Source organism: Cottoperca gobio, chromosome 10 (assembly GCF_900634415.1).
Source record: "Cottoperca gobio chromosome 10, fCotGob3.1, whole genome shotgun sequence".
Taxonomy (NCBI): domain Eukaryota; kingdom Metazoa; phylum Chordata; class Actinopteri; order Perciformes; family Bovichtidae; genus Cottoperca; species Cottoperca gobio.
The window spans coordinates 6,044,693-6,068,117 of record NC_041364.1 but is presented as its reverse complement, the minus strand read 5'-3'; the positions used below and the strand labels follow the sequence as shown (position 1 = coordinate 6,068,117).

At 40.7% G+C, this 23,425-nt stretch overlaps 2 protein-coding genes across 2 annotated transcripts; both read left to right on the top strand.

Annotated features, from left to right (window-relative positions):
* Positions 1-1,518: 1,518 nt before the first annotated feature.
* Positions 1,519-4,657, top strand: LOC115014866 (uncharacterized). The gene is made up of 6 exons (XM_029441972.1): positions 1,519-1,594; positions 1,743-2,087; positions 2,176-2,514; positions 2,998-3,114; positions 3,886-3,950; positions 4,201-4,657. Exons 1-6 carry the CDS (start codon positions 1,552-1,554, stop codon positions 4,348-4,350), a joined length of 1,059 nt encoding a protein of 352 aa, XP_029297832.1. The 5' UTR covers positions 1,519-1,551; the 3' UTR covers positions 4,351-4,657.
* Positions 4,658-19,120: 14,463 nt separating this feature from the next.
* On the top strand, positions 19,121-22,845 carry LOC115014578 (uncharacterized). Its single transcript, XM_029441556.1, has 5 exons — positions 19,121-19,163; positions 19,312-19,656; positions 19,745-20,083; positions 20,587-20,680; positions 22,834-22,845. The coding sequence occupies exons 1-4, from the start codon at positions 19,121-19,123 to the stop codon at positions 20,676-20,678; spliced, it is 819 nt and encodes a 272-aa protein (XP_029297416.1). The 3' UTR covers positions 20,679-20,680; positions 22,834-22,845.
* The last annotated feature ends 580 nt before the right edge of the window (positions 22,846-23,425 follow it).

Genomic DNA, 23,425 nt, shown 5'->3' with positions numbered 1-23,425 from the left:
GATAAATACATTTGGATGCTGCCCTGTATTTTTATTGTGAATATGTGTGCACAGACATACATTAGTAGACAGTAGAAAGTTGAGCCTGGTGGTTGTTGGGCTGCGAAAATAACGTGTGATTTGAAAGCTGCAATTATTCCTGTCATTCTCAATAGTTTCTGGGTACAGGAGGGTTATACAAACCCACACCTGGTCAGGTAAACTGTGTAAAAAGGCGTTTTTTTGGTGTTTGTTGTTGAGGGACAGGGGAGTGCTACACATTCACTGGTCCAACACAGATCTTTGTGAAGGTGCAGCACATCCATGTTGTAATCTACTGCTGCAAAATCATGGTCAGCAAAGAAACTAAAAGGCAAATTAGATTAAATGAAAACTATCAGTTATACTGGTGAAACTGAAATTAGCTTTCTGATGCCTCTTGTAGCGCTTCCCCTCTTGCACCTCTAACCTCACTACATATCCTGTTGATCTCCAGGCAGGTCTCTTCTGAGTAAACAGCTTCAGTGGTTGGTCAAAGGCGGAGAAATCTCCCACCACAGCTTTTGTCTGTCAGTGTAGCTGTTGCCTGTGACTTTGCTTGTTGCTTTCAATGTTAACTATAAAGACAGTGTAGTTGTTCCTACAAAATGTTTTCTAATGCATTATTTTGGAAACATTCTGCAACAAAAATGTACTTACAACATAAAAAGCTCTGTTAATAAGTAATGCTTTACTGACCAACACTGAACCGGACATAAATCATGTCCTGTAGACTCTCCCAATATTGTTGCAATTCCTAGAGATTCTGTGCTGAATGCCAAACAATAAGGTCCGGACATGTCACTGACAAAACCAATGACCATGCACACCCTGATGAAAGTAACCCAGTTAGATGTGGCCTTTACGGGGACAAATCTCAAGGGGACAAGACATTTTTCAAATTCCCATTACAGTTGTAATTCTGCACACTGTTGTGACATGAAGTTCCTACAAGTCGGTTATTTAGTTGTTCTTTGTGGGTCTGCTGCCTGTGCACATCAGTGTGTTACATGGTGTTTGCTCAGACAGCTTTGCACCAAGCATTCTCTTTCAGAAAGTCAGAATTGCTGAGGTTGTGTCCTGCAGCGTCACTGTTGTAGGAAAAGTAAAAGACAGGCACCATCTGACATCTCTTGTTGCTACAACTACAAGATATGTGTCATATGCTCCCTGAGGCTGAGAAAGCAATCTCACTAAAGTTACATTTAGAAGACGTTACATTTTACACATTTTGAAAATGTAAAAGTATTTCATTTTGTAAACTCAGCTTCATTATTATTGCTGAGTGGAATTCAGTTTATTATTTGTCTTTGTTAACTAACACATTCTTTACCTCCAATGCAGTGTGGTTAGTCTAACAATAAATACAAAGGGGACAGGATCAAGGGTTTGGTACATTTAGGTCTATGCGCATTGTCTGCATTTCAGCCAATCACCATGACTTCTACTTTGTAAACCTCGATCACCTTGTGACTAAATCTTCCATTTGGGTGCGTCGACATCAGTAGTGCAAGAGAAGGGCTCTGTGGCACAATGATCGCAGGACTGGCTGCTTTGATTCTTCTAAGTATTGCGTGTGAGTGCAACTTTACTGTTCTACTTTAAGAGGACTCCTGTAAAACTGTTTGTTTTAGGTCATATTCAAGTTTAGACAAACTCTTTGTATTAATTGTCTTGTTATGTTCCTTTTTCATTGTTTTTGTCCTTTTGTCTCTTTTCTTCAGCCCTGATTCAAACTGCAGAGGTTCCTCACCAGATCTCTTCGACTGTGGTTGAACTTGGAGATAATTTGACTCTGACATGTTCATCCAGTGAAAATGAATTATGGTTTATTTACTGGTATAAGATGAAGTTTGGATATATGGTTCAAACTGTTGCATCTGGAACTTTAAAGTCAATAAAACTTCAAGGACAATTTAACAACTCAAGATTTGAAGTCACAAATTTGAACGCTCAGTATGTTCTTAACATCAAAAATGTAAACAAAGAAGATGAAGCAACATACTTCTGTCAAGCAGGATCATCATACATAATGAAACTCATTAACGCCACACTTTTGGCTGTGAATGGTAAGGTATGTTCATTTCAGTGACTTTGTTTGTTGCTTTGTCAACACCAAACAATCCATTACTTAATTCCTTCCTTTTTGTGAATCAGATCATAAAAATGTGCAGAAATCTGTCCTCGTGAAACAAAGTCCGGAGACGGAGTCGGTCCGGCCGGGCGACTCAGTGACTCTCCAGTGTTCACTTCTCTCCACTGACAAAGAAAACGCAGATCAGTGTCCAGGTGAACACGATGTGTACTGGTTCAGATCTGGATCAGGAGGATCACATCCAAGCATCATTTACACTCACAGTGACGAACAAAAGGAAAGAAGTTGTGTCTACAGTCTGTCCACAACTATACAGAACTCATCTGATGCTGGGACTTACTACTGTGCTGTGGTCACATGTGGACAGATCCTGTTTGGTGAAGGAACTAAAGTGGAGACAAGTATGTTTTAATGTCCTTTTGTGAAATCTTAAGTACATTTTGAACATTATAGCTGTTCAGATTTTATTAGATAACATTAATAAAGAATATCAATAATTCATAATTGCTAATCTGCACATATTTATCTATGGATAAATATATTTTTCTTAAAACTCAATGTGCATATGTCAGACAGAATCACAGCTCTTTGACATGTTAAATGTTAGTCAAAGGAGAAATACTGTTTCTTTGTTGTATTTGATAAATTATTCTCACTATAGTCTTGATAAGTTTGATAAGTAAAGATAATTATTAAAAGTCTCTACGACAACAAACTGAAGGATATTGAATTAGATTAAATGTTATGTTGAACAAACCTAAATACATTCTCTAAACAAGACAGTATCTGAAACAGACAATAATTACTATTTTGCACAACAAAAATTGAGTTTTGAGTAACGAAAGAGGTGTCAAGTGTCTATTTGGACATTTCTCTAATTCCAGGATCACAACTGGACCCAGTCGTCCTTGTGCTTGGAGTACTGTTGGCCTGCTGTGTGACTCTGATTACCGTCCTTATGTTCTACTTAAATCGAAGGAGAGTTTGTGAACATTGCAAAGGTAGGTTCCTCAAATATACAATTATTTATTTAGACATTGATTTTTGTTCATGTTACCAATTTGTTATTTTTCTGTATTTTCAGTTACTTTTGGAGAGACCTAATAATAAACCCCAGCCTAGAACATACATTTACTTCATGAGTCTCCTACAGTTGTATTTGTTTATATTAGCTATTGAATAATTTACTTCTCTATCTCTCGTCTTTTGTGTCAATCAAGTGTACGTAGTAGTTTATATGTTTTAGTGTAAAGGATATAAATTGTGATCCTCTGATTAAATGGTTACTACTTTGAGTCCTGGGTTATTTTTAACATCCATTCATATGTCTTCATTTGTCAAAAGTGGAAATAAAACTAAAATGTTTTACAAAGGAAAAGAAATGTTCTCTATGCAGACATACCGTATGTCATTGTACGATACACCTTACATTTTGTAGATATAATTCCATATTCTGCAAACTGATAATTACTTTTACAGGGTAAATGTGGGACGAATAGGTCACAATATTCTCTGAAATTTAATAAATTCAAACCGTGAAGTCCCCTGAAAAATTTCTATATCTGGATCACAATCTACATTTCCTAACATATTATATGTGGCACTGAACAAATTAATGCTATCGTTGAGATTTTAAGTGGCATTAGAAGAGTATAGTTTATAAAATGTGTAACTGTAAAGCAAAGAACTGAACATGTGAGGTGGTGTGAAGTTGATTTGACGGCAGGCCCCAGTGTGAACACACTTTCTGAAGGCTTTGCTTTTATCCGCAGGAGCAACGACTGCCTCCCGTAATCCAGGATACGACAAGTCGACAGTGGATCAATCAACTGACCTGGTAAATATGTTTATATCATTGAGACTAAAAACATCAATTTCAATTGTGTACATTATTCTGACTCTGGACTCCTCGGGCGTCTCTGTGTGGCATCGTTTCACATAGTCGTCAGATTAAAAAAATCTGATATTGTACCACAGCCTGACGATAAACTTTAAATTCTAGACCTGGTTGGGATTAACTGTTCTTCATATTATAGTCCTAATCTATAAAAGAAATTAAATAATGAATAGACAATTCTTATTTGCAGGATGGAGACGGAGATGCAGTAAACTATGCAGCACTCAATTTCTCCACAAGGAAAGCGAAAAGAGTGAAGAAGACGAGAGAGTCACCACCTGAGTGTGTGTACTCTGCTGTAAGAGCAGAATACCACGACCAGCACCAGTCCTCTCTATAGGCAGAGCCGGGCCTGCAGGTCAACCGAACCCCAAGTCTCCTCATCGAGCTTCGCGTTTTTAACAAATGTCATGCTTTTAATTATTTTCCTCAATATTTTGGTTTTAAAAAAGCGCTTCCTGTAGGTCAAGTCCATCCTGTGACAAATGTCAGCACGCAGGATCAGGACTGGCTGCACAGGCATGAGCGGGTGACTGAGAAAAGCTCAAGTTCCATCCATCCATCCATCGTCTACCGCTTATCCGGGGTCAGGTCGCGGGGGCAGCAGCTCCAGTAAGGAACCTCAAACTTCCCTGCTCCGGGCCACATCCGCCAGCTCCGACTGGGGGATCCCGAGGCGTTTCCAGGCCAGTGAGGATATATAATCTCTCCACCAAGTCCTGGGTCTTCCCCGGGGTTTCCTCCCAGCTGGACGTGCCTGGAACACCTCTCTAGGGAGGCGCCCAGGTGGCATCCTTACTAGATGCCTGAACCATCTCAACTGGCTCCTTTCAACGTAAAGGAGCAGCGGCTCTACTCCGAGTCTCTCACAGATGGCTGAACTTCTCACCCTATCTCTAAGGGAGACGACACCCGTCTGAGAAAACACATTTCGGCCGCTTGTACCTGTGATCTCGTTCTTTAGGTCATGACCCAGCCTTCATGACCATAGGTGAGGGTAGGAACGAAGATCAGCGGGTAGATTGAGAGCTTTGCCTTCTGGCTCAGCTCTCTATCACTCGCAAAAAAGACCCAGAGGTCCCTACTCGGAGTAGCCATGGCGTCAGATTTTAAGGTGCTGATCCTCATCCCAACCGCTTCACACTCGGCTGCGAACCGATCCAGTGACTGTTGAAAGTCACAGACTGAAGATGCCATAAGGACCACATCATCTGCAAAGAGCAGCGATGAGATCTTCAGCCCACCGAACTGCAACCCCTCTCCTCCACGACTACGCCTCGATATCCTGTCCATGAAAATCACAAACAGGATTGGTGATAAAGTGCAGCCCTGGCGGAGCCTTTCGGCGTACAGGGATTGGATGGCCCTCAGAATTGACAACTTGAAAATCTCAAATTGAAATTAATAAACTATTTACGCATCAATGCCTCAGGATATGTGGGTTTGCCATATCCATCAAAAAAAGGATGTTGCATCCAAGCTGGACTATGTAACACATGTAACTGATTATTTTGCTCTTAATAAATTGACTTTCATGCTGCTTGTGAACAGATATGTGTTGTATTGTGGCTGTGTGTGCATGTGTATGATCAGGGCCTTGCAGACACACTGTAACAACAATGTTTCTTCTGACCTCCCACAATTTGTGTAGAAAAGGATATAAAGTGGCTGCAAATGATTTAAAATCAGTCCCTTTAATAACTAGCACTGAGCTGCTTTAGTGGTAAAACAAAGAGAGGGTATGGTTTTCCACACATCAAGTCAGCGCACCGGTCAAAAGAGAGGCTGGGTTTTATGTTTCCCCACAACTTCAACAAACACTGTTATTATCATCATCATTGTGATCAAATATTATATCGAGAACAAAGTTCCTAGAGGGAACTAAATGAATCAATACAACAGTAAGAGGAAAGCTGAACCTCATATTATAAAGGGCTCCATGCAGCTTTTCTTTCAGACATAAATGCTGCGTGTAAAAACAGCCACAGTCTCTAGAGTAAAGGTTGCTTTACAGTGATGACATACTTTATTTCTTGTCATTCATCAGTCAAAAGTATTATATTTATACTTTTATACATAATGGAAATGGAAATGTAATCCTCAGTCTCCGGACTGTTTCACGAAAGATTTCTGCTGATTACGATCTGCGTCATTCAGGCGAAAACACATCTAAAGGAATTAATGATCTAAATCATTTGTATGACACAAACACTGAAAGTATAAAAAATATTTTACCCTTTACAGCCAAGAAGATGCCATTGACAAAGGTCTGTGAATACGTTGCACCATTCTGACAGAAGTATGTTGCTTCGTCCTCTTTGCTGACGTTTCCGATGGTAAATAAATACTGAGTATCCACTTTCTCTGCTGTGAACCGTGAGCCTTGAAATTCTTCACCAAGTGTTATTTTGCCAAAAATTACTGTGAAGACCGGTTGGGCCAAATGTCCAAGAGACTGCTTGTACCAGTAAAATAATTGTCCTTCCTTCCCAGGAACTGGACATTGAAGTAAGTAACATTTCCACCAACTTCAACCGCAGTCAAAGAGATCAGGTGAGGAACCTCTGCAGTTTGAATCAGAGCTGAAGATAAGAGACAAACAGTAACAGAGTTAAAACAGAAAAAAGTCTTTAGATTAAGTTCAAGACATGAGCTTGTCTTTCTCACACTAGCTTTGAAGAATTGCACTTACACATTGTACTATGTAGAATCAAAGCAACCATTGTGGTACAGTCCTTTCGTCTTGCCCTACTGATGTCTTCCCACCCAAATGAAGGTTTAGGGGCAAGGTGATCAAGGTTTACAAAGTACAAATCATAGTGATTGGCTAAAATGTAGAAAGTGACCTTCCCCCAACATTTGCAAACCTGTAATCCATTTTCATTTGATAGTAAATCTGCATGTTCTTTTTTGTAAATGTTTTTTATAAGACAATTCCAAATGGTGCGTTTTAAATAGAAGTAGAAAAAACCCTCAAAGCTTAATGAGCAGTTTGGTTCACACGCTGAAGCTATTTACTGACCAACAGCTGAATGGCTGAAGTCCTGTTCTCACAGCGACTCTGCAGTCTTCACACACTTGATGTATTGGTGGATAGCTTGCTGGCTAACGGCATAATACATGCAAACGAGATATTATTGACATTGTTGAAAGCTGTATGTTCTACTTTCAGTGTAAGCTAGCTGTTTTAATTCACAACAAAAAAAAAAGTAGTTGCCACTCAGATTCAGGACCATCTCAACTTCAATAACTTCTTTGAAAAATTCCAGTCTGGTTTTCGCCCCGGCCACAGTACAGAAACTGCCCTGGTTAGGGTCACCAACGATCTGCTGATGACAGCTGACACCGGATCTCCATCTCTCCTCATCCTCCTTGATCTAACTGCAGCAGCATTTGATACCGTTGATCATGACATCCTCGTCAATCGTCTTCACTCCACAATTGGTCTCTCTTACTCGGCCCTAAACTGGTTCACCTCATATCTCACTGAGAGGACTGAGCATGTCACCTTGGGAGTGTCAAAATCACAAACACACTCTGTCACCTGTGGTGTCCCTCAAGGATCTGTCCTGGGCCCCACTCTTTTCACCATCTACATGTCCCCCCTTGGTCGTGTCATCAACCGGCATGGAATATCGTTCCATTGCTATGCTGATGACACACAACTCTACATCAGAACCAACCCAACCCCCTCTGCACCTCTGCCATCATCTACATTAACCACCTGCCTGGAGGAGATAGAGACGTGGATGAAGCACAATTTCCTCCAATTAAACAGCACTAAAACCGAAGCCCTTCTAGTTGGCACCCCACATCAGGTCCAGTCCTCCTCCATAACCTGCATCACCTTCTCTGGTCAGAACATTCCACTCTCATCAACAGTCACCAATCTGGGTGTTAAAATGGATCCTCACCTGACCTTTGAGGCCCACATCAGACAAACATGCAAGAACTCCTTCTACAACCTCAAAAATATTGCCAAACTCCGCCCCACACTCTTTCTGTCAGATGCTGAAAAGCTTGTCCATGCATTTATCTCCTCCAGACTTGACTACTGCAACGCACTTCTCATGGGGATTCCTAGCAAAAACATCCAGAAGCTGCAATACATCCAGAACAGCACTGCTAGGATCCTGATGAGAGTGCGAAAGTACGAACACATCACACCCATCCTCAAATCACTGCACTGGCTCCCGGTCTCACTCAAGCTCAAAACCATGGGAGATCGCGCCTTCTGCTCCGCCACTCCCAGACTGTGGAATGCTCTCCCTGAACATTTAAGGATGCCACAGACTGTGGATGCTTTTAAAACAGGCCAGGTGTTGTCTTGTCTATCAAATGTTTTTATTTAATTTTTAAATGTATATTTTGCTCATCGTTTTTACTCTGTAGCACTTTGAGTTTTGTTTACGCAAATGAAAAGTGCGCTTATAGATAAAATGTATTATTATTATTAACATTACATTAGCTACAGCGTAGGTGGAAGCCTGCAGGTTTTATTGACAGTTGCAGAGGAAAGGTGAGAAGAAATGTGACCAAAACCACACAGAGATGTGAAGAACTCACAGGTAAACATATGAGTGGAAGAAACAGGGCTGTCTCTAAGGTAGAGCATTGTCAGATTATCAACTTGTAACAGTATTTAGGAGATTCGTAAAGATGATTTTATTGAGTTTTATTGAGTTTTTACAAAACAAAGTCCCTCCTGCTTTATTGTTAGTGACCTTGAGAGCATGATTATCTTCTTCATATTTTGGATTTGAATGTGTCTTAAATGGATTAGCATCACAATTTTTATTAATTTTACCCCCGACAGGACATCCTGTATTTTACGTGTCGTTTTGCTTTCTAAATAAATCTTGCTAGCTTAAAACATTATAGCCCTGCAAGCAGTCTTGAGCGTTTTGGAATCTTTATCGTTCCCAAATGCATCAGGTTTATAAAACCTTTTTCACAAAACAGACATTTTGACTCGTCATAGCAGGAAAAGCACAAGTGAACCCAGTAACATTAAGGAAGAGGCCAAAACAGATATTAATGCGATCAACAATTTTATAGTTACACCTGTGTCTAAATGTCCTTTCAGAAAGAGGTAGTATCATATATTCCATACATAAAGAGGTAGCATCATACATTTCATACATCATCCATCTTTCATTTTTGCCATGTGCACTTTGAGACACTTAGAAAGAGAGAGAGACTAGTAGTCGGTGGTTTTGATAATGAAGCTGTGTATCTGTTGACAGGAGTATGGCTGACAATAATACAAGGGGAGTAGTTTATGTTGTAGACACAATCTTTCTTTGTTAAAGAAGTCAAGGGACAACTACTCAAACGAATAAAGCCCTCCATTTTTCTGGTCCCATAGCACTTTCTAAATGCCTTCTGTCGTGCAAACAAGAAGCAAAGCCACATGCAACAGCTACACTGACAGCCATCAGCTGCGGTGGGCCATTTATCCACCCTTTGACCAACAATCAAGGGTGTTTACTCAGAACAGACCTGATGGGGCTTCAACAGGATGTGTAGTGAGGAAAGAGCTCACGAGAGGCTTCAGCAAGCTGAATTATTGTTTCACTTAATGTGTAAAGTAAAAAATAATGTCTATCTTTTATGGGTTTTTTTTAAGATGCAACAAAAGGCATCTACAGCCATATTCAATCTTAAAATATAAGCTGTCAGTTGATCACTGCACCGAGTGTCTTTAGCAAGGCTGTCAAACCTTTTGGTCCATATTCAGGCAAAGTTTATTCAGATCACTTTTTGAACTTCTGCTTTGACAATAAGACCGGGGTGGGACCAGTGACTGATTAGCACCTCCCCTCTCTGACTGCAACTAACAAGGAAGCCAAACCGCAGAAAGCTGCAATGAAAAAGGGTCGTCACACGGCGTGACTGTAGCTTTTAACTACTCCTGTAAATTCTTGTGATACACACAATAATCTAGCAATAATAAAGTGTTATTCTATTTTCCTTTTAAAAAGGCAAATCAGCCCTGCAAGCCCAGCTTCCTGACACTAAAACAGAGAGTGAGAAAGGTAGAAAAGCCGCTTTGTATTTACACCTTAGTTTGAAAGCCCAACCACAACAACGCTTAAGTTTCCATGCATCATCTGGTTGTCAGGGGTGACTGCGAATGCGTTTTTATCTTTGTCTGTTTTGGCTTGTTGTCAACAATATGTTGACCCTGAAGAAGGCCACAAACCACAATGTGCAGGTCTAACAAATGTTATGGAAGTTTTGGCCCTAAAGATAGATAAGTTGTCTATCTCTCTATTTTCAGTGTGCCGACACCTTTTGAGTTGTCAGGAAACCCCCACTCAGAGTTTGTGATGTTGTAGTGGACTGCATTATCTTGTCAGGTGTCCCTATAGTGAGGGTCAACCACTGCACATACAGTATGGTGGCACAGGATTGTTTTTTGTTAGCAATATTTGTAGTTTTCTCTTATGGATTCCCTCCCTCAGATACAAATATGCAAGTCAGAAACTGTAAATCGCCTCCAGATGAAAGTGTTCCTCTGATACTGTGAGTGTCGCTCTGCTGCTTCCTCTCACCAGCCCTGTGAAGAGAAGTGAAGTATAGAAGATGGACGTTGTAACGGCCCAACTCTGCACGCTGTGCTCTTCCTGCTGAAGTGACTGACAGGCAGAGGGGGGCGGGTCATCAATGACAATTGGCTGGCTTACACAATATTTAAGATGGCTGCTCTGTCTTTATCACTGTGGCAAATGGATGGATATATCTTGTGTACGCAAATAAACAAGACAATTAAATTCCTGTTTAAATAAGTGGTAAGAACAATGTTGTAGGATTTTCTATTAGGCCTAAAAACATAGGCCTATATATTTACAGATACATTACATGAAATGTCTTTATACTCAAAGGCAAATCTTCTGTTAGATGTGTTGATCATATCTAACGCAGAGGAGCCATTTAACGCAGAAAGACGGTCAGGGGAAACAAAAGAAAGTGTGGATCGGCAGCAGCTCTGGATTGTAAAGCATTCCACACTTGGAGCTCTTCCTTGCACAGCATCCCATTCACAAAATCCAGACAAACTGAAAAAGTTTTTGAATGAAAACAGTTTGTTACATACTGTGAATCAAATCTAAGTCATGCATTAACACCAAGGTGCAGGATCTCACATTCACTTTTTATCAATTTTTCCTGGCATCCTTAAATGTATCCGTTTACACATTTATAAAATGAGTGGCAGTAATTAAGCCTGGTCTCCTTTGGAAATACATTCATATTGGACCTTTCTGCAGTGTGTCAATTAAATCCATCAGTCCAACACATTTATAACAGGAGCCCCGATTTTCAACCTATAGAGATTCAGTTGAAAAGACCGAGGCATATTAAATCAGGGAAGCTCTAATGAAAGACATTTTTTAGTGGCATTATAGGAAATGTACGATTCAGTGTGTTTGGAGCTGCTTTCATTTTGATCATTCTTTTTAAAAATATGTCTCTTGCAACTCCTCCAACTGGAAGTGCAAGCGCTGTGTTTGCACTCAATAACAAAACCAAACTCATGGTGGTGTCACGTGTGCAGGACATATTTTCCACTTTGGTTCTACACTGAAAAGATTGTTCTTAAACTGTAACCTCACATTTATTAGTCACTTTAAGACTAATCATCCTGCAGTACGATCTGACTGGCGGTCTCAAACGTTGTACAAAAAACATGTTAAACAATATGAAAAAATGTCAGAGGACTATTAAATCTAATAATGACCTCCATCTTTCTGGCCTCACAGCACTTTGTATAAGCCATTGCATGTCTATCATGAGAACAATCAAAGCCACAAGCAACAGGTTCACTGACTGACAGGCTGCGGTGGGCCATTTTTTCCTCCCTTGACCAAACATCAAGGCTGTTTACTCAGAACAGACCTGGCTATGGGTTTCAAAAGGTCTTTCAGTGAGGGTAAAGTTGCAAGAAAGGAAATGAGTCAAAGTACAAATAATGTCAGTTGTGCGTTTTTAAAAAGGCAACCATCTACAACTATATGCATCTGCAATATATCACAGATACACTTTAGTTCAAACGTAAAGATTTATTTATCATATGTGCACAGGCTGCCAGTCGATTAGTGCGCCAAGTGATGCGCATTGGAGCAGACTTTAGTGAGGCTGTCAAACCTTTTTGTCGATTATCTGCCAAACTGCAGTCCAGAAAAGAGGGAGGACCAGAAAATGTTAAGCACCTCCCACATTTGAAAGCAACTACCAATGAAAAGCACCAAACCACAGAACAGTGTCATAAAAAACATCTTTCTAAATCAGCAGTGCACGCCCAGCTTCCTTAGGCCAGAATAGAGAGTGAGAGTAAAAAAGCCCCTTTTTTTTGGCATCTTTGCTTCTGTCTGTGTGTCAGATGCAAGCAGTGCTGTACACACAAAGGAAAAGCAGATGGTACAAAGCAGTATCAAAGTACATGAACATATGCACTGCAGGGCTTATGTTTAAAATTACATTTTACAGTTGCTACTTTTTCTTACATCCACCGTTCGGTATATTTAACTGTTATGTGTATAACAGTATGTGTGCAGGGGCTGGACACAGCATTGTGTCGGGAAATCATTGATTTGAATTCATTTTAAAACTTTATTTAACCAAAAAGGTCTCATTAAGATACAATATCTCAACATTCAGTCAGATAGCATCACAATGGAAAAAAGTAGCAAAACCCAACAGCAGACACAAAACATATGGGGATCGGTGGCTGAAAGTATGAAGGCAGCAAATGGCACATTAGTTCTGTAAAAACAGATTGCAATCTATTTTAAATATGCTTTGCAGCTCGTTCCAAGCCTGCGGGCGGGATTTAACTGTATGGTAATAATTTATTTGTTCAGGATTGTATTTAGAACAACTTCATTGTCAAACCTTTGTGTTTCGGCTTGTGGTCAACAATGTTGACCCTGATGAGGCCACAAACCACAACGCAGCAGTTTGACGAATGTTATGGCAGTCGTTCAGTTTTCAGTATCTAGAAACCTTGTGCTATTGCTCTTGGTTATACTTTTGATGCCAGACTTTGACTACAACAGGTGTTTATGTTATTGCGAGGTCATACACTGTAGAAAGCTTTTCATTAAAAAAAGTTTAAGTTTCCGTTCCTGCCTTTCTCTCCACGAGGTATAGAGGTATTATTGCGTAACAGCCCTCCCCCTCTCTGTCTGCTTCTACAGGTGACTGACAGGCAGTGTGGGCGGGTCATCATTGGAACGTATGGATTGGTTGGCTCCTTTTATATTCACCGATAGACGGCTCCTCCATCTCTCTGTAACAAATACTCGGATACATTTTAAAATATACATCAATCAAACGCCATCCATCCATCGTCTACGGCTTATCCGGGGTCGGGTCGCGGGGGAAACAGCTCCAGTAGGGAACCCCAAACTTTCCTATTCCGGGCCACATCCGCCATCTCCGACTGGGGGATCCCGAGGCGTTCCCAGGCCAGTGTGGAGATATAATATCTCCTGGGTCTTCCCTGGGGTCTCCTCCCAGCTGGAAGTGCTTGGAACACCTCCCTAGGGAGGTGCCCAGGTGGCATCCTTACTAGATGCACGAACCACCTAAACTGGCTCCTTTCAATGCAAAGGAGCAGCGGCTCTACTCCGAGTGACCATAGGTGAGGGTAGGAACGAAGATATTCCGGTTGATCGAGAGCTTTGCCTTCTAGCTCAGCTCCAGTGGCGGAGGCCAACATCCACTGGGAACGAGTCCGACTTACTGCCGAGTACACGGACACAACTCTCGCTTAGGTTGTACAGGGATTGGATAGCCCTCAGAAGTGACCCCCCACCCCATACTCCCGCAGCACCTCCCGCAGAATCACCCGGGAGACCCGGTCATGCGCCTTCTCCAGATCCACAAAACACAGCACAGTCTGAAAAAGCTACGTGGTGCCTCCCATTCATCCATCCTGAGGTCCCATCACTCATGGGAAAAAAACACTGGGGTCGGGTGCGCTGTCCCACGGGTGGCAGTGATGGTCAGGGACCTCGACGGACTAGGCCCGGGCAACAGAGGCTAGCTCTGGGGACGTAGAACATCACCTCTCTGTGGGGTAATGAGCCGGAACTCTTTCAGGAGGTGGAGCGCTACCAGTTGGATCTCTACGCACAGTCTTGGTTCTGGAACCGTACTCCTGGATAGGGGTTGGACTCTATTCTTCTCTGGAGTTAAAAGTCCCCGGCTGAGTGCCGCTATGTTGGAGTTCACCCCGGTGGGCGAGAGGGTTGCCTCAATACGCCTACAGGTTATGGGGGGGAAACTCTGATTTTTGTCTGTGCCTATGCACTAGACAGCAGTTTGGAGTATTTTGCCTACTTGGAGACCCTGAATGAAGTCCTGTATGGAGCTCCGGTAGGGACTCCGTAGTTCTGCTGCGAGACTTTAACGCACACGTGGGAATCAATGGAGACAGCTGGAGAGGTGTGATTGAGAGGAACGGCCTCCCTGATCAAAACGGTCGTTTGTTGTTGGACTTCTGTGCTAGTCATGGAATGGCCATAACGAACACCATGTTCGAACATAAGGATGCTCATATGTGTACGTGGTACCAGAGCACCCTAGGCCAAAGGTCAATGATTGATTATGTGATCATATCATCTAAACTGAGGCCGCATGTTTTGGACACTCGGGTGAAGAGAGGGGCGGAGCAGTCAACTGATCACCATCTGGTGGTGATTTGGGTATTTAGTATTTCATATCAAGAATGGATCTGATGACTAGGTGCGTTTCATCCACCAGTTTTTAATGGACATTTTCAATTTGAGCTTTAAAAAAACCTGAGCTGAACATTTGAAAAGATCTTGAAAACTGTTTTTTACGCTTGGCTGAAGTGGAAACGTTGGTATAAATAAGCAAAATGAAAAAAAACAAAGCGCAATGTAAACAGACTTTGCAAATAAATGATGACGTACATTGTTTTTCACCGTTTGAGATTAGACTAACACTCTTAAACAATTTAACCTGTTTCACGGGTATGGGGAAAGGGGAGGACCCAAACCTAGAAAACAGGACGAGGATAACAAAAGGCGAGCTTTATTTTAACAAAGCTAAAATACAAAAGGTACAAAGCACAAAATGAGGGAGCAGTCTATGATCTACAAAAAGGTACCAAAGTAAAACTTAGAGCACAAACTAGGGATGGAGACGAGCGAATACGAGGGAACACCTGCACCGTGGGCGACGGACAGCTATATATAGACACAGACACTAATCACGAGAATAGGACACAGCCGGAGGAGGCAGGAAAAGACATAAGGGCAGTTTTAGTCAGCCTCACATGTGGGGCCTACAATGCTATAATGAAAAAAGTTTGGAAGTCAATCAACACATTTCACTTTTGATGTCACAGAAACCATGAGTGCATTGTTTCTTGTAGTTTTTGTGATGGGTTAAAATGCAGTTCCTCAATATGAGAAGACAATACAAATATACATTTTTAGTATGTCAACAAAACAACAAAAGCAAACAGGTCCACAGACATGTTGACCTTGATGTCACGTTACAGAAATTCCGACACATGCTGTGGCAACAAATTCTGACCAAACTAAAAATGAGTGCAAAAACTGGCCGTTGGGATTAAAAATGTACTTGTGAGCACACTCAAGATGAAGCTCTCCGTAGAGACTTGGGGAGCAGGCCCTGCTCGGCCTATAGAGAGGGGTGTTACTGGTTGTGGTAATCTGCTTTAACACCAGAGTATAAACACTTTTGTGGCGATTCTCTCTCCTTCCTCCTCTCTCTTTTCACTTTCCTTGTGGAGAAATTAAGTGATGCGTAGTTTACTGCTTTTGCTTCAAAGTCCTGCAAAATTAAAAAGATATGTGTGTGATAATGACAAATATTTCGAAGATTAGGGAGCTGTGACATAGAGACAGAGTCTAGACGCAATGACTAAAAGAAAAGCAAACCTTTTATAACGACTAACACCAGCTACTCATTTGGTTTGTTAATGTGTTGTAGGACACAGTCCCACTGCAGAATAGAACAGTGCTGTGTAGAATATATGTTTGTAAGTAAATAATACCTGATTGATACAGTTGGCGTTTTAAAAAAAACATACACTAAATATAATTTTTAGATTGTGAATTTATGCATGTGTGCAGGCAAGTAAAACTGAAACAATCAGCTTCAATGGTTAAACTAAAATTATCCTCTTGTAGCTCTTCCTTCTTGCACCTCATACCTCACGGCACATCCTGTTGAAGCTCATAGTCTGGTCTCTTCTGAGTAAAACAGTCTTGGTGCTTGATCAGAGGCGGAGAAATGGCCCAACACAGCTTTTGTCTATCAGTGTAGCTTCTGCATGTGGCTTTGCTTGTTGTTTTCAAGACACAAATAAAGATTATGAGGTGCTTTGTCTTTCTTGTATTAGAGACCACATTTCATTCTAGCGCCTTGCAAATGCTTTTAGCTTTGAAAGGCGCTAAAGAGCAACTAAAGAGTGTGGTCTGGACCTACTCTTTATGAAAAGTGTCATAAGATAACTTCTTTCATGATTTGAAGCTATATAAATACAAATGTACTTGACTTGATTGATGAACTATTATCTGAACTCCAACTCAAACAGTTTCTCCCGGAGAAGTCCAATAATTTAAGAAAACAACCAAACAGGAAGTGTTATTTTGATTGAGAACAAATCTGCCATTCTATAACCCAGAGGTGTGATCTTGACTTGGTCTCCAGTCACATGACTTGGACTCCAGTCACATGACTTGGACTCCAGTCACATGACTTGGACTCCAGTCACATGAATTGGACTCCAGTCACATGACTTGGACTCCAGTCAGACTCTGTTTAGACTAAACTTGACACAATCAAAAAAGACATGCGACTCAACTTGGACATTTACACCAATGACTCGTGACTTCACGTGGACTTGAACCTTTTGACTTTAAAACACTTAATATCTTCCCTCAAGCTCAAAGAATATATTATACATGCACTTTTAAAATCAAGACAACATGTTAGTAAACATATATTTCTTAGAGTCAGCTGTGAAGTCTGCCTCGCCTACAGAGGACCGGCCTTGGTCAGCATCCACAGCGTATGTCAGAAGAATTCTTGAATATGAGTAAAGCTTCTGGTCCTGATATCATTCCGGCTTGTGTACTAAGAACATGTGCTAACTTACGTCTTCACTGATATTTTCAATTTATCATTGTGACAGGCGAGTGTTCCCACCTGATTCAAGACAGCCACCATCGTCCCCATTATGATGAAGTCCTTTGAGAAGCTGGTTCACCAGCAAATCAAAAACAACATCCCAGGTAGCCTGGACCCTCACCAGATTTGCATACAGAACAGATTGCCAAACTTTGCACGCAGGGCATTAGTAACACACTCTGTAACTAGATATTGGAATCCCTCACACATAGACCTCAGGCAGTTCGGATTGGTGTTCACACTTCCTCCACTGTACTGCTTAATATGGGAGCCCCCCAGGGCTGTGTGCTCAGCCCCTCCTGTTCACGTAGTAAACCCTCGAAACATTTATTTGTCTTGTGATAAAAACATTTGGATGCTGCCCTGTAATTTTCTTGTGAATATGTGTGCACAGACATACATTATTAATCACCACGGACAAACAAATGACAAGTTGAGCCTGGTGGTTGTTGGGCTGTGAAAATAACGTGTGAGTTCAAAGCTGCAATTCTTCCTGTCATTCTCAATAGTTACAGGGTACAGGAGGGTTATACAAACCCACACCTGGTCAGTTAAACAGTGTAAAAAGGTGTTTCTTTGGTGTTTGTTGTTGAGGGACAGGGGAGTGCTACACATTCACTGGTCCAACACAGATCTTTGTGAAGGTGCAGCACATCCATGTTGTAATCTACTGCTGCAAAATCATGATCAGCAAAAAAACTAAAAGGCAAATTAGATTAAATGAAAACTATCAGTTATACTGGTGAAACTAAAATTAGCTTTCTGGTGCCTCTTGTAGCGCTTCCCCTCTTGCACCTCTAACCTCACTACATATCCTGTTGATCTCCAGGCAGGTCTCTTCTGAGTAAACAGCTTCAGTGGTTGGTCAAAGGCAGAGAAATCTCCCACCACAGCTTTTGTCTGTCAGTGTAGCTGTTGCCTGTGACTTTGCTTGTTGCTTTCAATGTAAACTATAAAGACAGTGTAGTTGTTGCCTACAAAATATTTTCTAATGCATTATTTTTGGAAACATTCTGCAACAAAAAGTGTACTTACAACATATAAAGCTCTGTTACTAAGTGATGCTTTACTGACCAACACTGAACCGGACATAAATCATGTCCTGTAGACTCTCCCAATATTGTTGCAATTCCTAGAGATTCTGTGCTGAATGCCAAACAATAAGGTTCCGGACATGTCACTGACAAAACCAATGACCATGCACACCCTGATGAAAGTAACCCAGTTAGATGTGGCCTTTACGGGGAAATGAGCTTTTGTAGCAAAAAGCTTTTGATAAGGACAAGACATTTTTCAAATTCCCGTTACAGTTGTAATTCTGCACACTGTTGTGACATGAAGTTCCTACAAGTCGGTTATTTAGTTGTTCTTTGTGGGTCTGCTGCCTGTGCACATGGTGTTTGCTCAGACAGCTTTGCACCAAGCATTCTCTTTCAGAAAGTCAGAATTGCTGAGGTTGTGTCCTGCAGCGTCACTGTTGTAGGAAAAGTAAAAGACAGGCACCATCTGACATCTCTTGTTGCTACAACTACAAGATATGTGTCATATGATCCCTGAGGCTGTGAAAGCAATCTCACTAAAGTTACATTTAGAAGACGTTACATTTTACACATTTTGAAAATGTAAAAGTATTTCATTTTGTAAACTCAGCTTCATTATTATTGCTGAGTGGAATTCAGTTTATTATTTGTCTTTACTAACTAACACATTCTTTACCTCCAATGCAGTGTGGTTAGTCTAACAATAAATACAAAGGGGACAGGATCAAGGGTTTGGTAAATTTAGGTCTATGCGCATTGTCTGCATTTCAGCCAATCACCATGACTTCTACTTTGTAAACCTCGATCACCTTGTGACTAAATCTTCCATTTGGGTGCGTCGACATCAGTAGTGCAAGAGAAGGGCTCTGTGGCACAATGATCGGAGGACTGGCTGCTTTGATTCTTCTAAGTACTGCTTGTGAGTGCAACTTTACTTTTCTACTTTAAGAGGACTCCTGTAAAACTGTTTGTTTTAGGTCATATTCAAGTTTAGACAAACTCTTTGTATTAATTGTCTTGTTATGTCCCTTTTTCATTGTTTTTGTCCTTTTGTCTCTTTTCTTCAGCCCTGATTCAAACTGCAGAGGTTCCTCACCAGATCTCTTCGACTGTGGTTGAACTTGGAGATAATTTGACTCTGACATGTTCATCCAGTGAAAATGAATTCAGGTTTTTTTACTGGTATAAGATGAAGTTTGGATATATGGCTCAAACTATTGCAGCAGGAACTTTCAACACATTAAAACTTCAAGGACAATTTGACAACGCAAGATTTGAAGTCACAAATTTGAACGCTCAGTATGTTCTTAACATCAGAAATGTAAACAAAGAAGATGAAGCGATATACTTCTGTCTAGCAGGATCATCATACAAAATGAAACTCATTAACGGCACACTTTTGGCTGTGAATGGTAAGGTATGTTCATGTCAGTGACTTTGTTTGCTGCTTTGTCAACACCAAACAATCCATTACTTAATTCCTTCCTTTTTGTGAATCAGATCATAAAAATGTGCAGAAATCTGTCCTCGTGAAACAAAGTCCGGAGACGGAGTCGGTCCGGCCGGGCGACTCAGTGACTCTCCAGTGTTCACTTCTCTCCACTGACAAAGAAAACGCAGATCAGTGTCCAGGTGAACACGATGTGTACTGGTTCAGATCTGGATCAGGAAGATCACATCCAAGCATCATTTACACTCACAGTGACGAACAAAAGGAAAGAAGTTGTGTCTACAGTCTGTCCACAACTATACAGAACTCATCTGATGCTGGGACTTACTACTGTGCTGTGGTCACATGTGGACAGATCCTGTTTGGTGAAGGAACTAAAGTGGAGACAAGTATGTTTTAATGTCCTTTTGTGAAATCTTAAGTACATTTTGAACATTATAGCTGTTCAGATTTTATTAGATAAAAACGTATAAAAATATCAATAATTCATGATTTTTAATCTACATAAATCTATCTATGGATAAATATATGTTTCTTAAAAATCAACGTGCATGAGTCAGACAGAATCACAGCTCTTTGACATGTTACATGTTAGTCAAAGGAGAAATACTGTTTGGTCATGTCTTTGTTGTATTTGTTCATTTATTCTCACTATAGTCTTGATAAGTTTGGTGCAAGTAAAGAAAATGATTAAAAGTCTCTACTACAACAAACAGAAGGCTATTAAATTATATTAAATGTTATGTTCAAGACATTTAAATTAATTATCTAAACAGGGCAGTATCTTAAACAGACAATAATTACTATCTTGCACGACACAAATTGAGTTTTGTGTCTCACTTAATATTGCTTCAGGTAATCATTGAAATAAAAGGAGTTTCTCTCATTCCAGGATCAGATCTGGACCCCGTTGTTCTTGTGCTTGGAGTACTGTTGGCCTGCTGTGTGACTGTGATTGCCGTCCTTATCTTCTCAAGAAACTGAAGGTAAGTTTAGCAAAACTGTAAAGATGGAGTACATAACTTTTTTACATACATGATTTCTTTTACGCATTAAAAAAACTTGACAAGGATCCAGGACGTCACAGAGAGATTTGCTGATATCAAATATACCAATAACTATATTCTACACTTGATCTTGATGTCAAAGCACTAATCTCTAATACCTTTGTTAAAAACTGTTATTGTCAGGATGGTGACACAGAGGCATTGAACTGGAATTATCGACAATGAAAAGCATGAAGAGGAAGAAAAAAGAGACAACAATAGTAACCATAAGCTCTGACTTCTGTTTGGGTGAAATCCACTGATTATCAAAACGTTAAACTCTTTGTTATATATAAGAAAGTCATTTCAACACGTGATGACGTGTGTTAATGTTATTAACTGTACATGAGATTAGTTGTGCAATGTGGGGAGGACGCCCTCCCTGCTTTTGAAATGATCTAGAACTGCCACTTACACAGGCGTCTCTGCGGGTGCACATGGAGAAGGGGGTTATGGGTAATCGTGGCTGGGACAGGGAAACAGAGGAGCTTGGTATTTAACCCGGGTGGATGTGGTTTTGCAAGACGTAGCAGTGAACGCTTGGGCAAGCTCCGTGACCCTTCCCCGCCACAGTCTATGACAGGTGTGTTCAACTCAATTTCACTGAGGGCCACACCGGGAAAAGAGAATCACATCATGTGCCAGACTTAACAGAGTAAATTGACATGTATTAAATCGCTAAAATAAAAATCTCTGATTTTATTGTTGCACGTCCCATATAGACTTCTCACAAAGCGTTTGGTCCACATAAAACCATAAAAATGTAGCTTAGCCATCAAAGCATTTAGTGAAGCTAAATAATGCATTCTGAATTCTATTTTTACAAGTAACACACATAACGTACAGCCCACTCACAACAACCTGTTTCACAGGCCTGAATATGACGAGTCAATGGTTGTGTGGGACATTTAATAGAATAAAACTAAATTAGGATCTTTGATCTTGTAGTTTACATGTCCCATACACCCTAGCCCAGGGGTCGGCAACCTTTACTATCAAAAGAGCTATTTTGCCACCTCTTCCACCAAATAAAATGTGTCTGGAGCCGCAACACATATTTCATAACACAGCTTAAGTTGTATATACCATAAATAGTTATACTATATTTGTTGCATTTATGAAATTACAGAAATACAAAGGAAACTGTTGAGATTATATTGATATTAGGACAACACCAAACTCTTTTATTGGTATCAACTCAATTATTTCTTCCTGCATCACATCAGAGTTCACACACCTGCATAACAGCGCTGTCTGTTCAACATCATTTACATCACTTGACTCATCACAGGCGATTTAATATGCTTCAGCTGAATTGATGTCCTCAATTTGTTGTTTGGTGATGTGTGTTGCCATTTTAATGGCCCTGTCCTTGACGGTGTTTGCAGAGAGAGACATATCTCAAATGTTTCTGAACAATTTCATCTTTGTTTTGAAGTCTGAAAATAGATGCTCTGATATTTTTCAGAATGCTTCTTTCATGTATTCTCCATCTGTGAGCGTCTTTCCACGCCGTACTATCTCCTGAGCGGCCACAAAACTAGCAGCAGTAGTTGAGTTTGAAGACTTCATCCATTTCTTAATGGAATATTTTCTCTGCTCCGCTTTCAGCAGAAGTTCAGAAATCGCGTTTTTTTCGCGCATCTCCAGCTCAGTACTTTTCAGCAAATGCTGTGTGTGTCTGTTCTTGAAATGTCTTTCGACATTACATTTTTTGTTGTTAGCTAATTTCTCGCCACATATCAAGCAGACAGGTCAGCCAGCATCGTTGGCAGTAAAAGCAAATGTATCTGTCCACTGCAGAATTAGACTTTTCTTTTTTAGTTGTATCCATTGTTAGCTTACCGAGTTAGCCGGGGGTCGGAAACTCAAGATTAGCTGCCTGCAGGGAAAGGCGCCGCGCCCGTAAACGCAGTAGAATGTGACGCATATTTTAGTGGACGAAATGTAAAAATTCAATTAAATGTATTTCAGTGTCACAATATCACCTCGAACTCCAAGATAAGAGATGTTCCATTTGAAAGGTTGTCCACTGTGCAACAAAAAAATACATAAAATAATGTTATTTATTTCCATGATTTTTTTTGTCAAAGCTTCAGGGAGCCACTGCAGAGGGGTTAAAGAGCCGCATGTGGCTGCTGAGTCCTCAGGTTGCCGGCCCCTGCCCTAGCCTCATGGCACGCAATAGTCTGCACATAAAACCCTAATGACCCAATACAAGCCAACGAGAATGCGCATCAGGCACACAACACTGTGACGCAGGACGTTAGCACTGCCCCCGGGTGAGATACCAAGTTCTTTGGGAGTCCAACTCTTCAACTTTTTTTTCTTCTAATGTTGCTATGTTGAAATAATACGAATGGATATGTCTGTTTATACTCAAAGCATAAAAATAAAGAATTATGTCAGAAATCTTCCGTTGTTATTTTTGAGAAAATCCATGTTGATAAAAGAATCCTGTGTGTTTGCATCATACAAAGTACATTCACTGGTTGCCTTCAACCTCACAGGGGTTATGTAACCTCACCTTTGTTGTTCATCAGGAAAAAAGCAGGATTCACAGTTTCGGTGTGACACAAAAGTGAAATGGTGTTGCTTGACGTTCCATACTTTTTTCATAATAGGCACTTGTAGGCCCTGTAAAACTGTTTGTTTTTAGGTCATATTCAGTTTAGACAAACTCTT

Coding starts and splice junctions, on each gene's coding strand:
- LOC115014866 (XM_029441972.1), top strand. CDS start 1,552: ATGATCGCAGGACTGGCTGCTTTGATTCTTCTAAGTATTGCGT. Junction 1,595..1,742: donor GATTCTTCTAAGTATTGCGT/GTGAGTGCAACT, acceptor TCTTTTCTTCAG/CCCTGATTCAAACTGCAGAG. Junction 2,088..2,175: donor CACACTTTTGGCTGTGAATG/GTAAGGTATGTT, acceptor TTTGTGAATCAG/ATCATAAAAATGTGCAGAAA.
- LOC115014578 (XM_029441556.1), top strand. CDS start 19,121: ATGATCGGAGGACTGGCTGCTTTGATTCTTCTAAGTACTGCTT. Junction 19,164..19,311: donor GATTCTTCTAAGTACTGCTT/GTGAGTGCAACT, acceptor TCTTTTCTTCAG/CCCTGATTCAAACTGCAGAG. Junction 20,084..20,586: donor AGGAACTAAAGTGGAGACAA/GTATGTTTTAAT, acceptor CTCTCATTCCAG/GATCAGATCTGGACCCCGTT.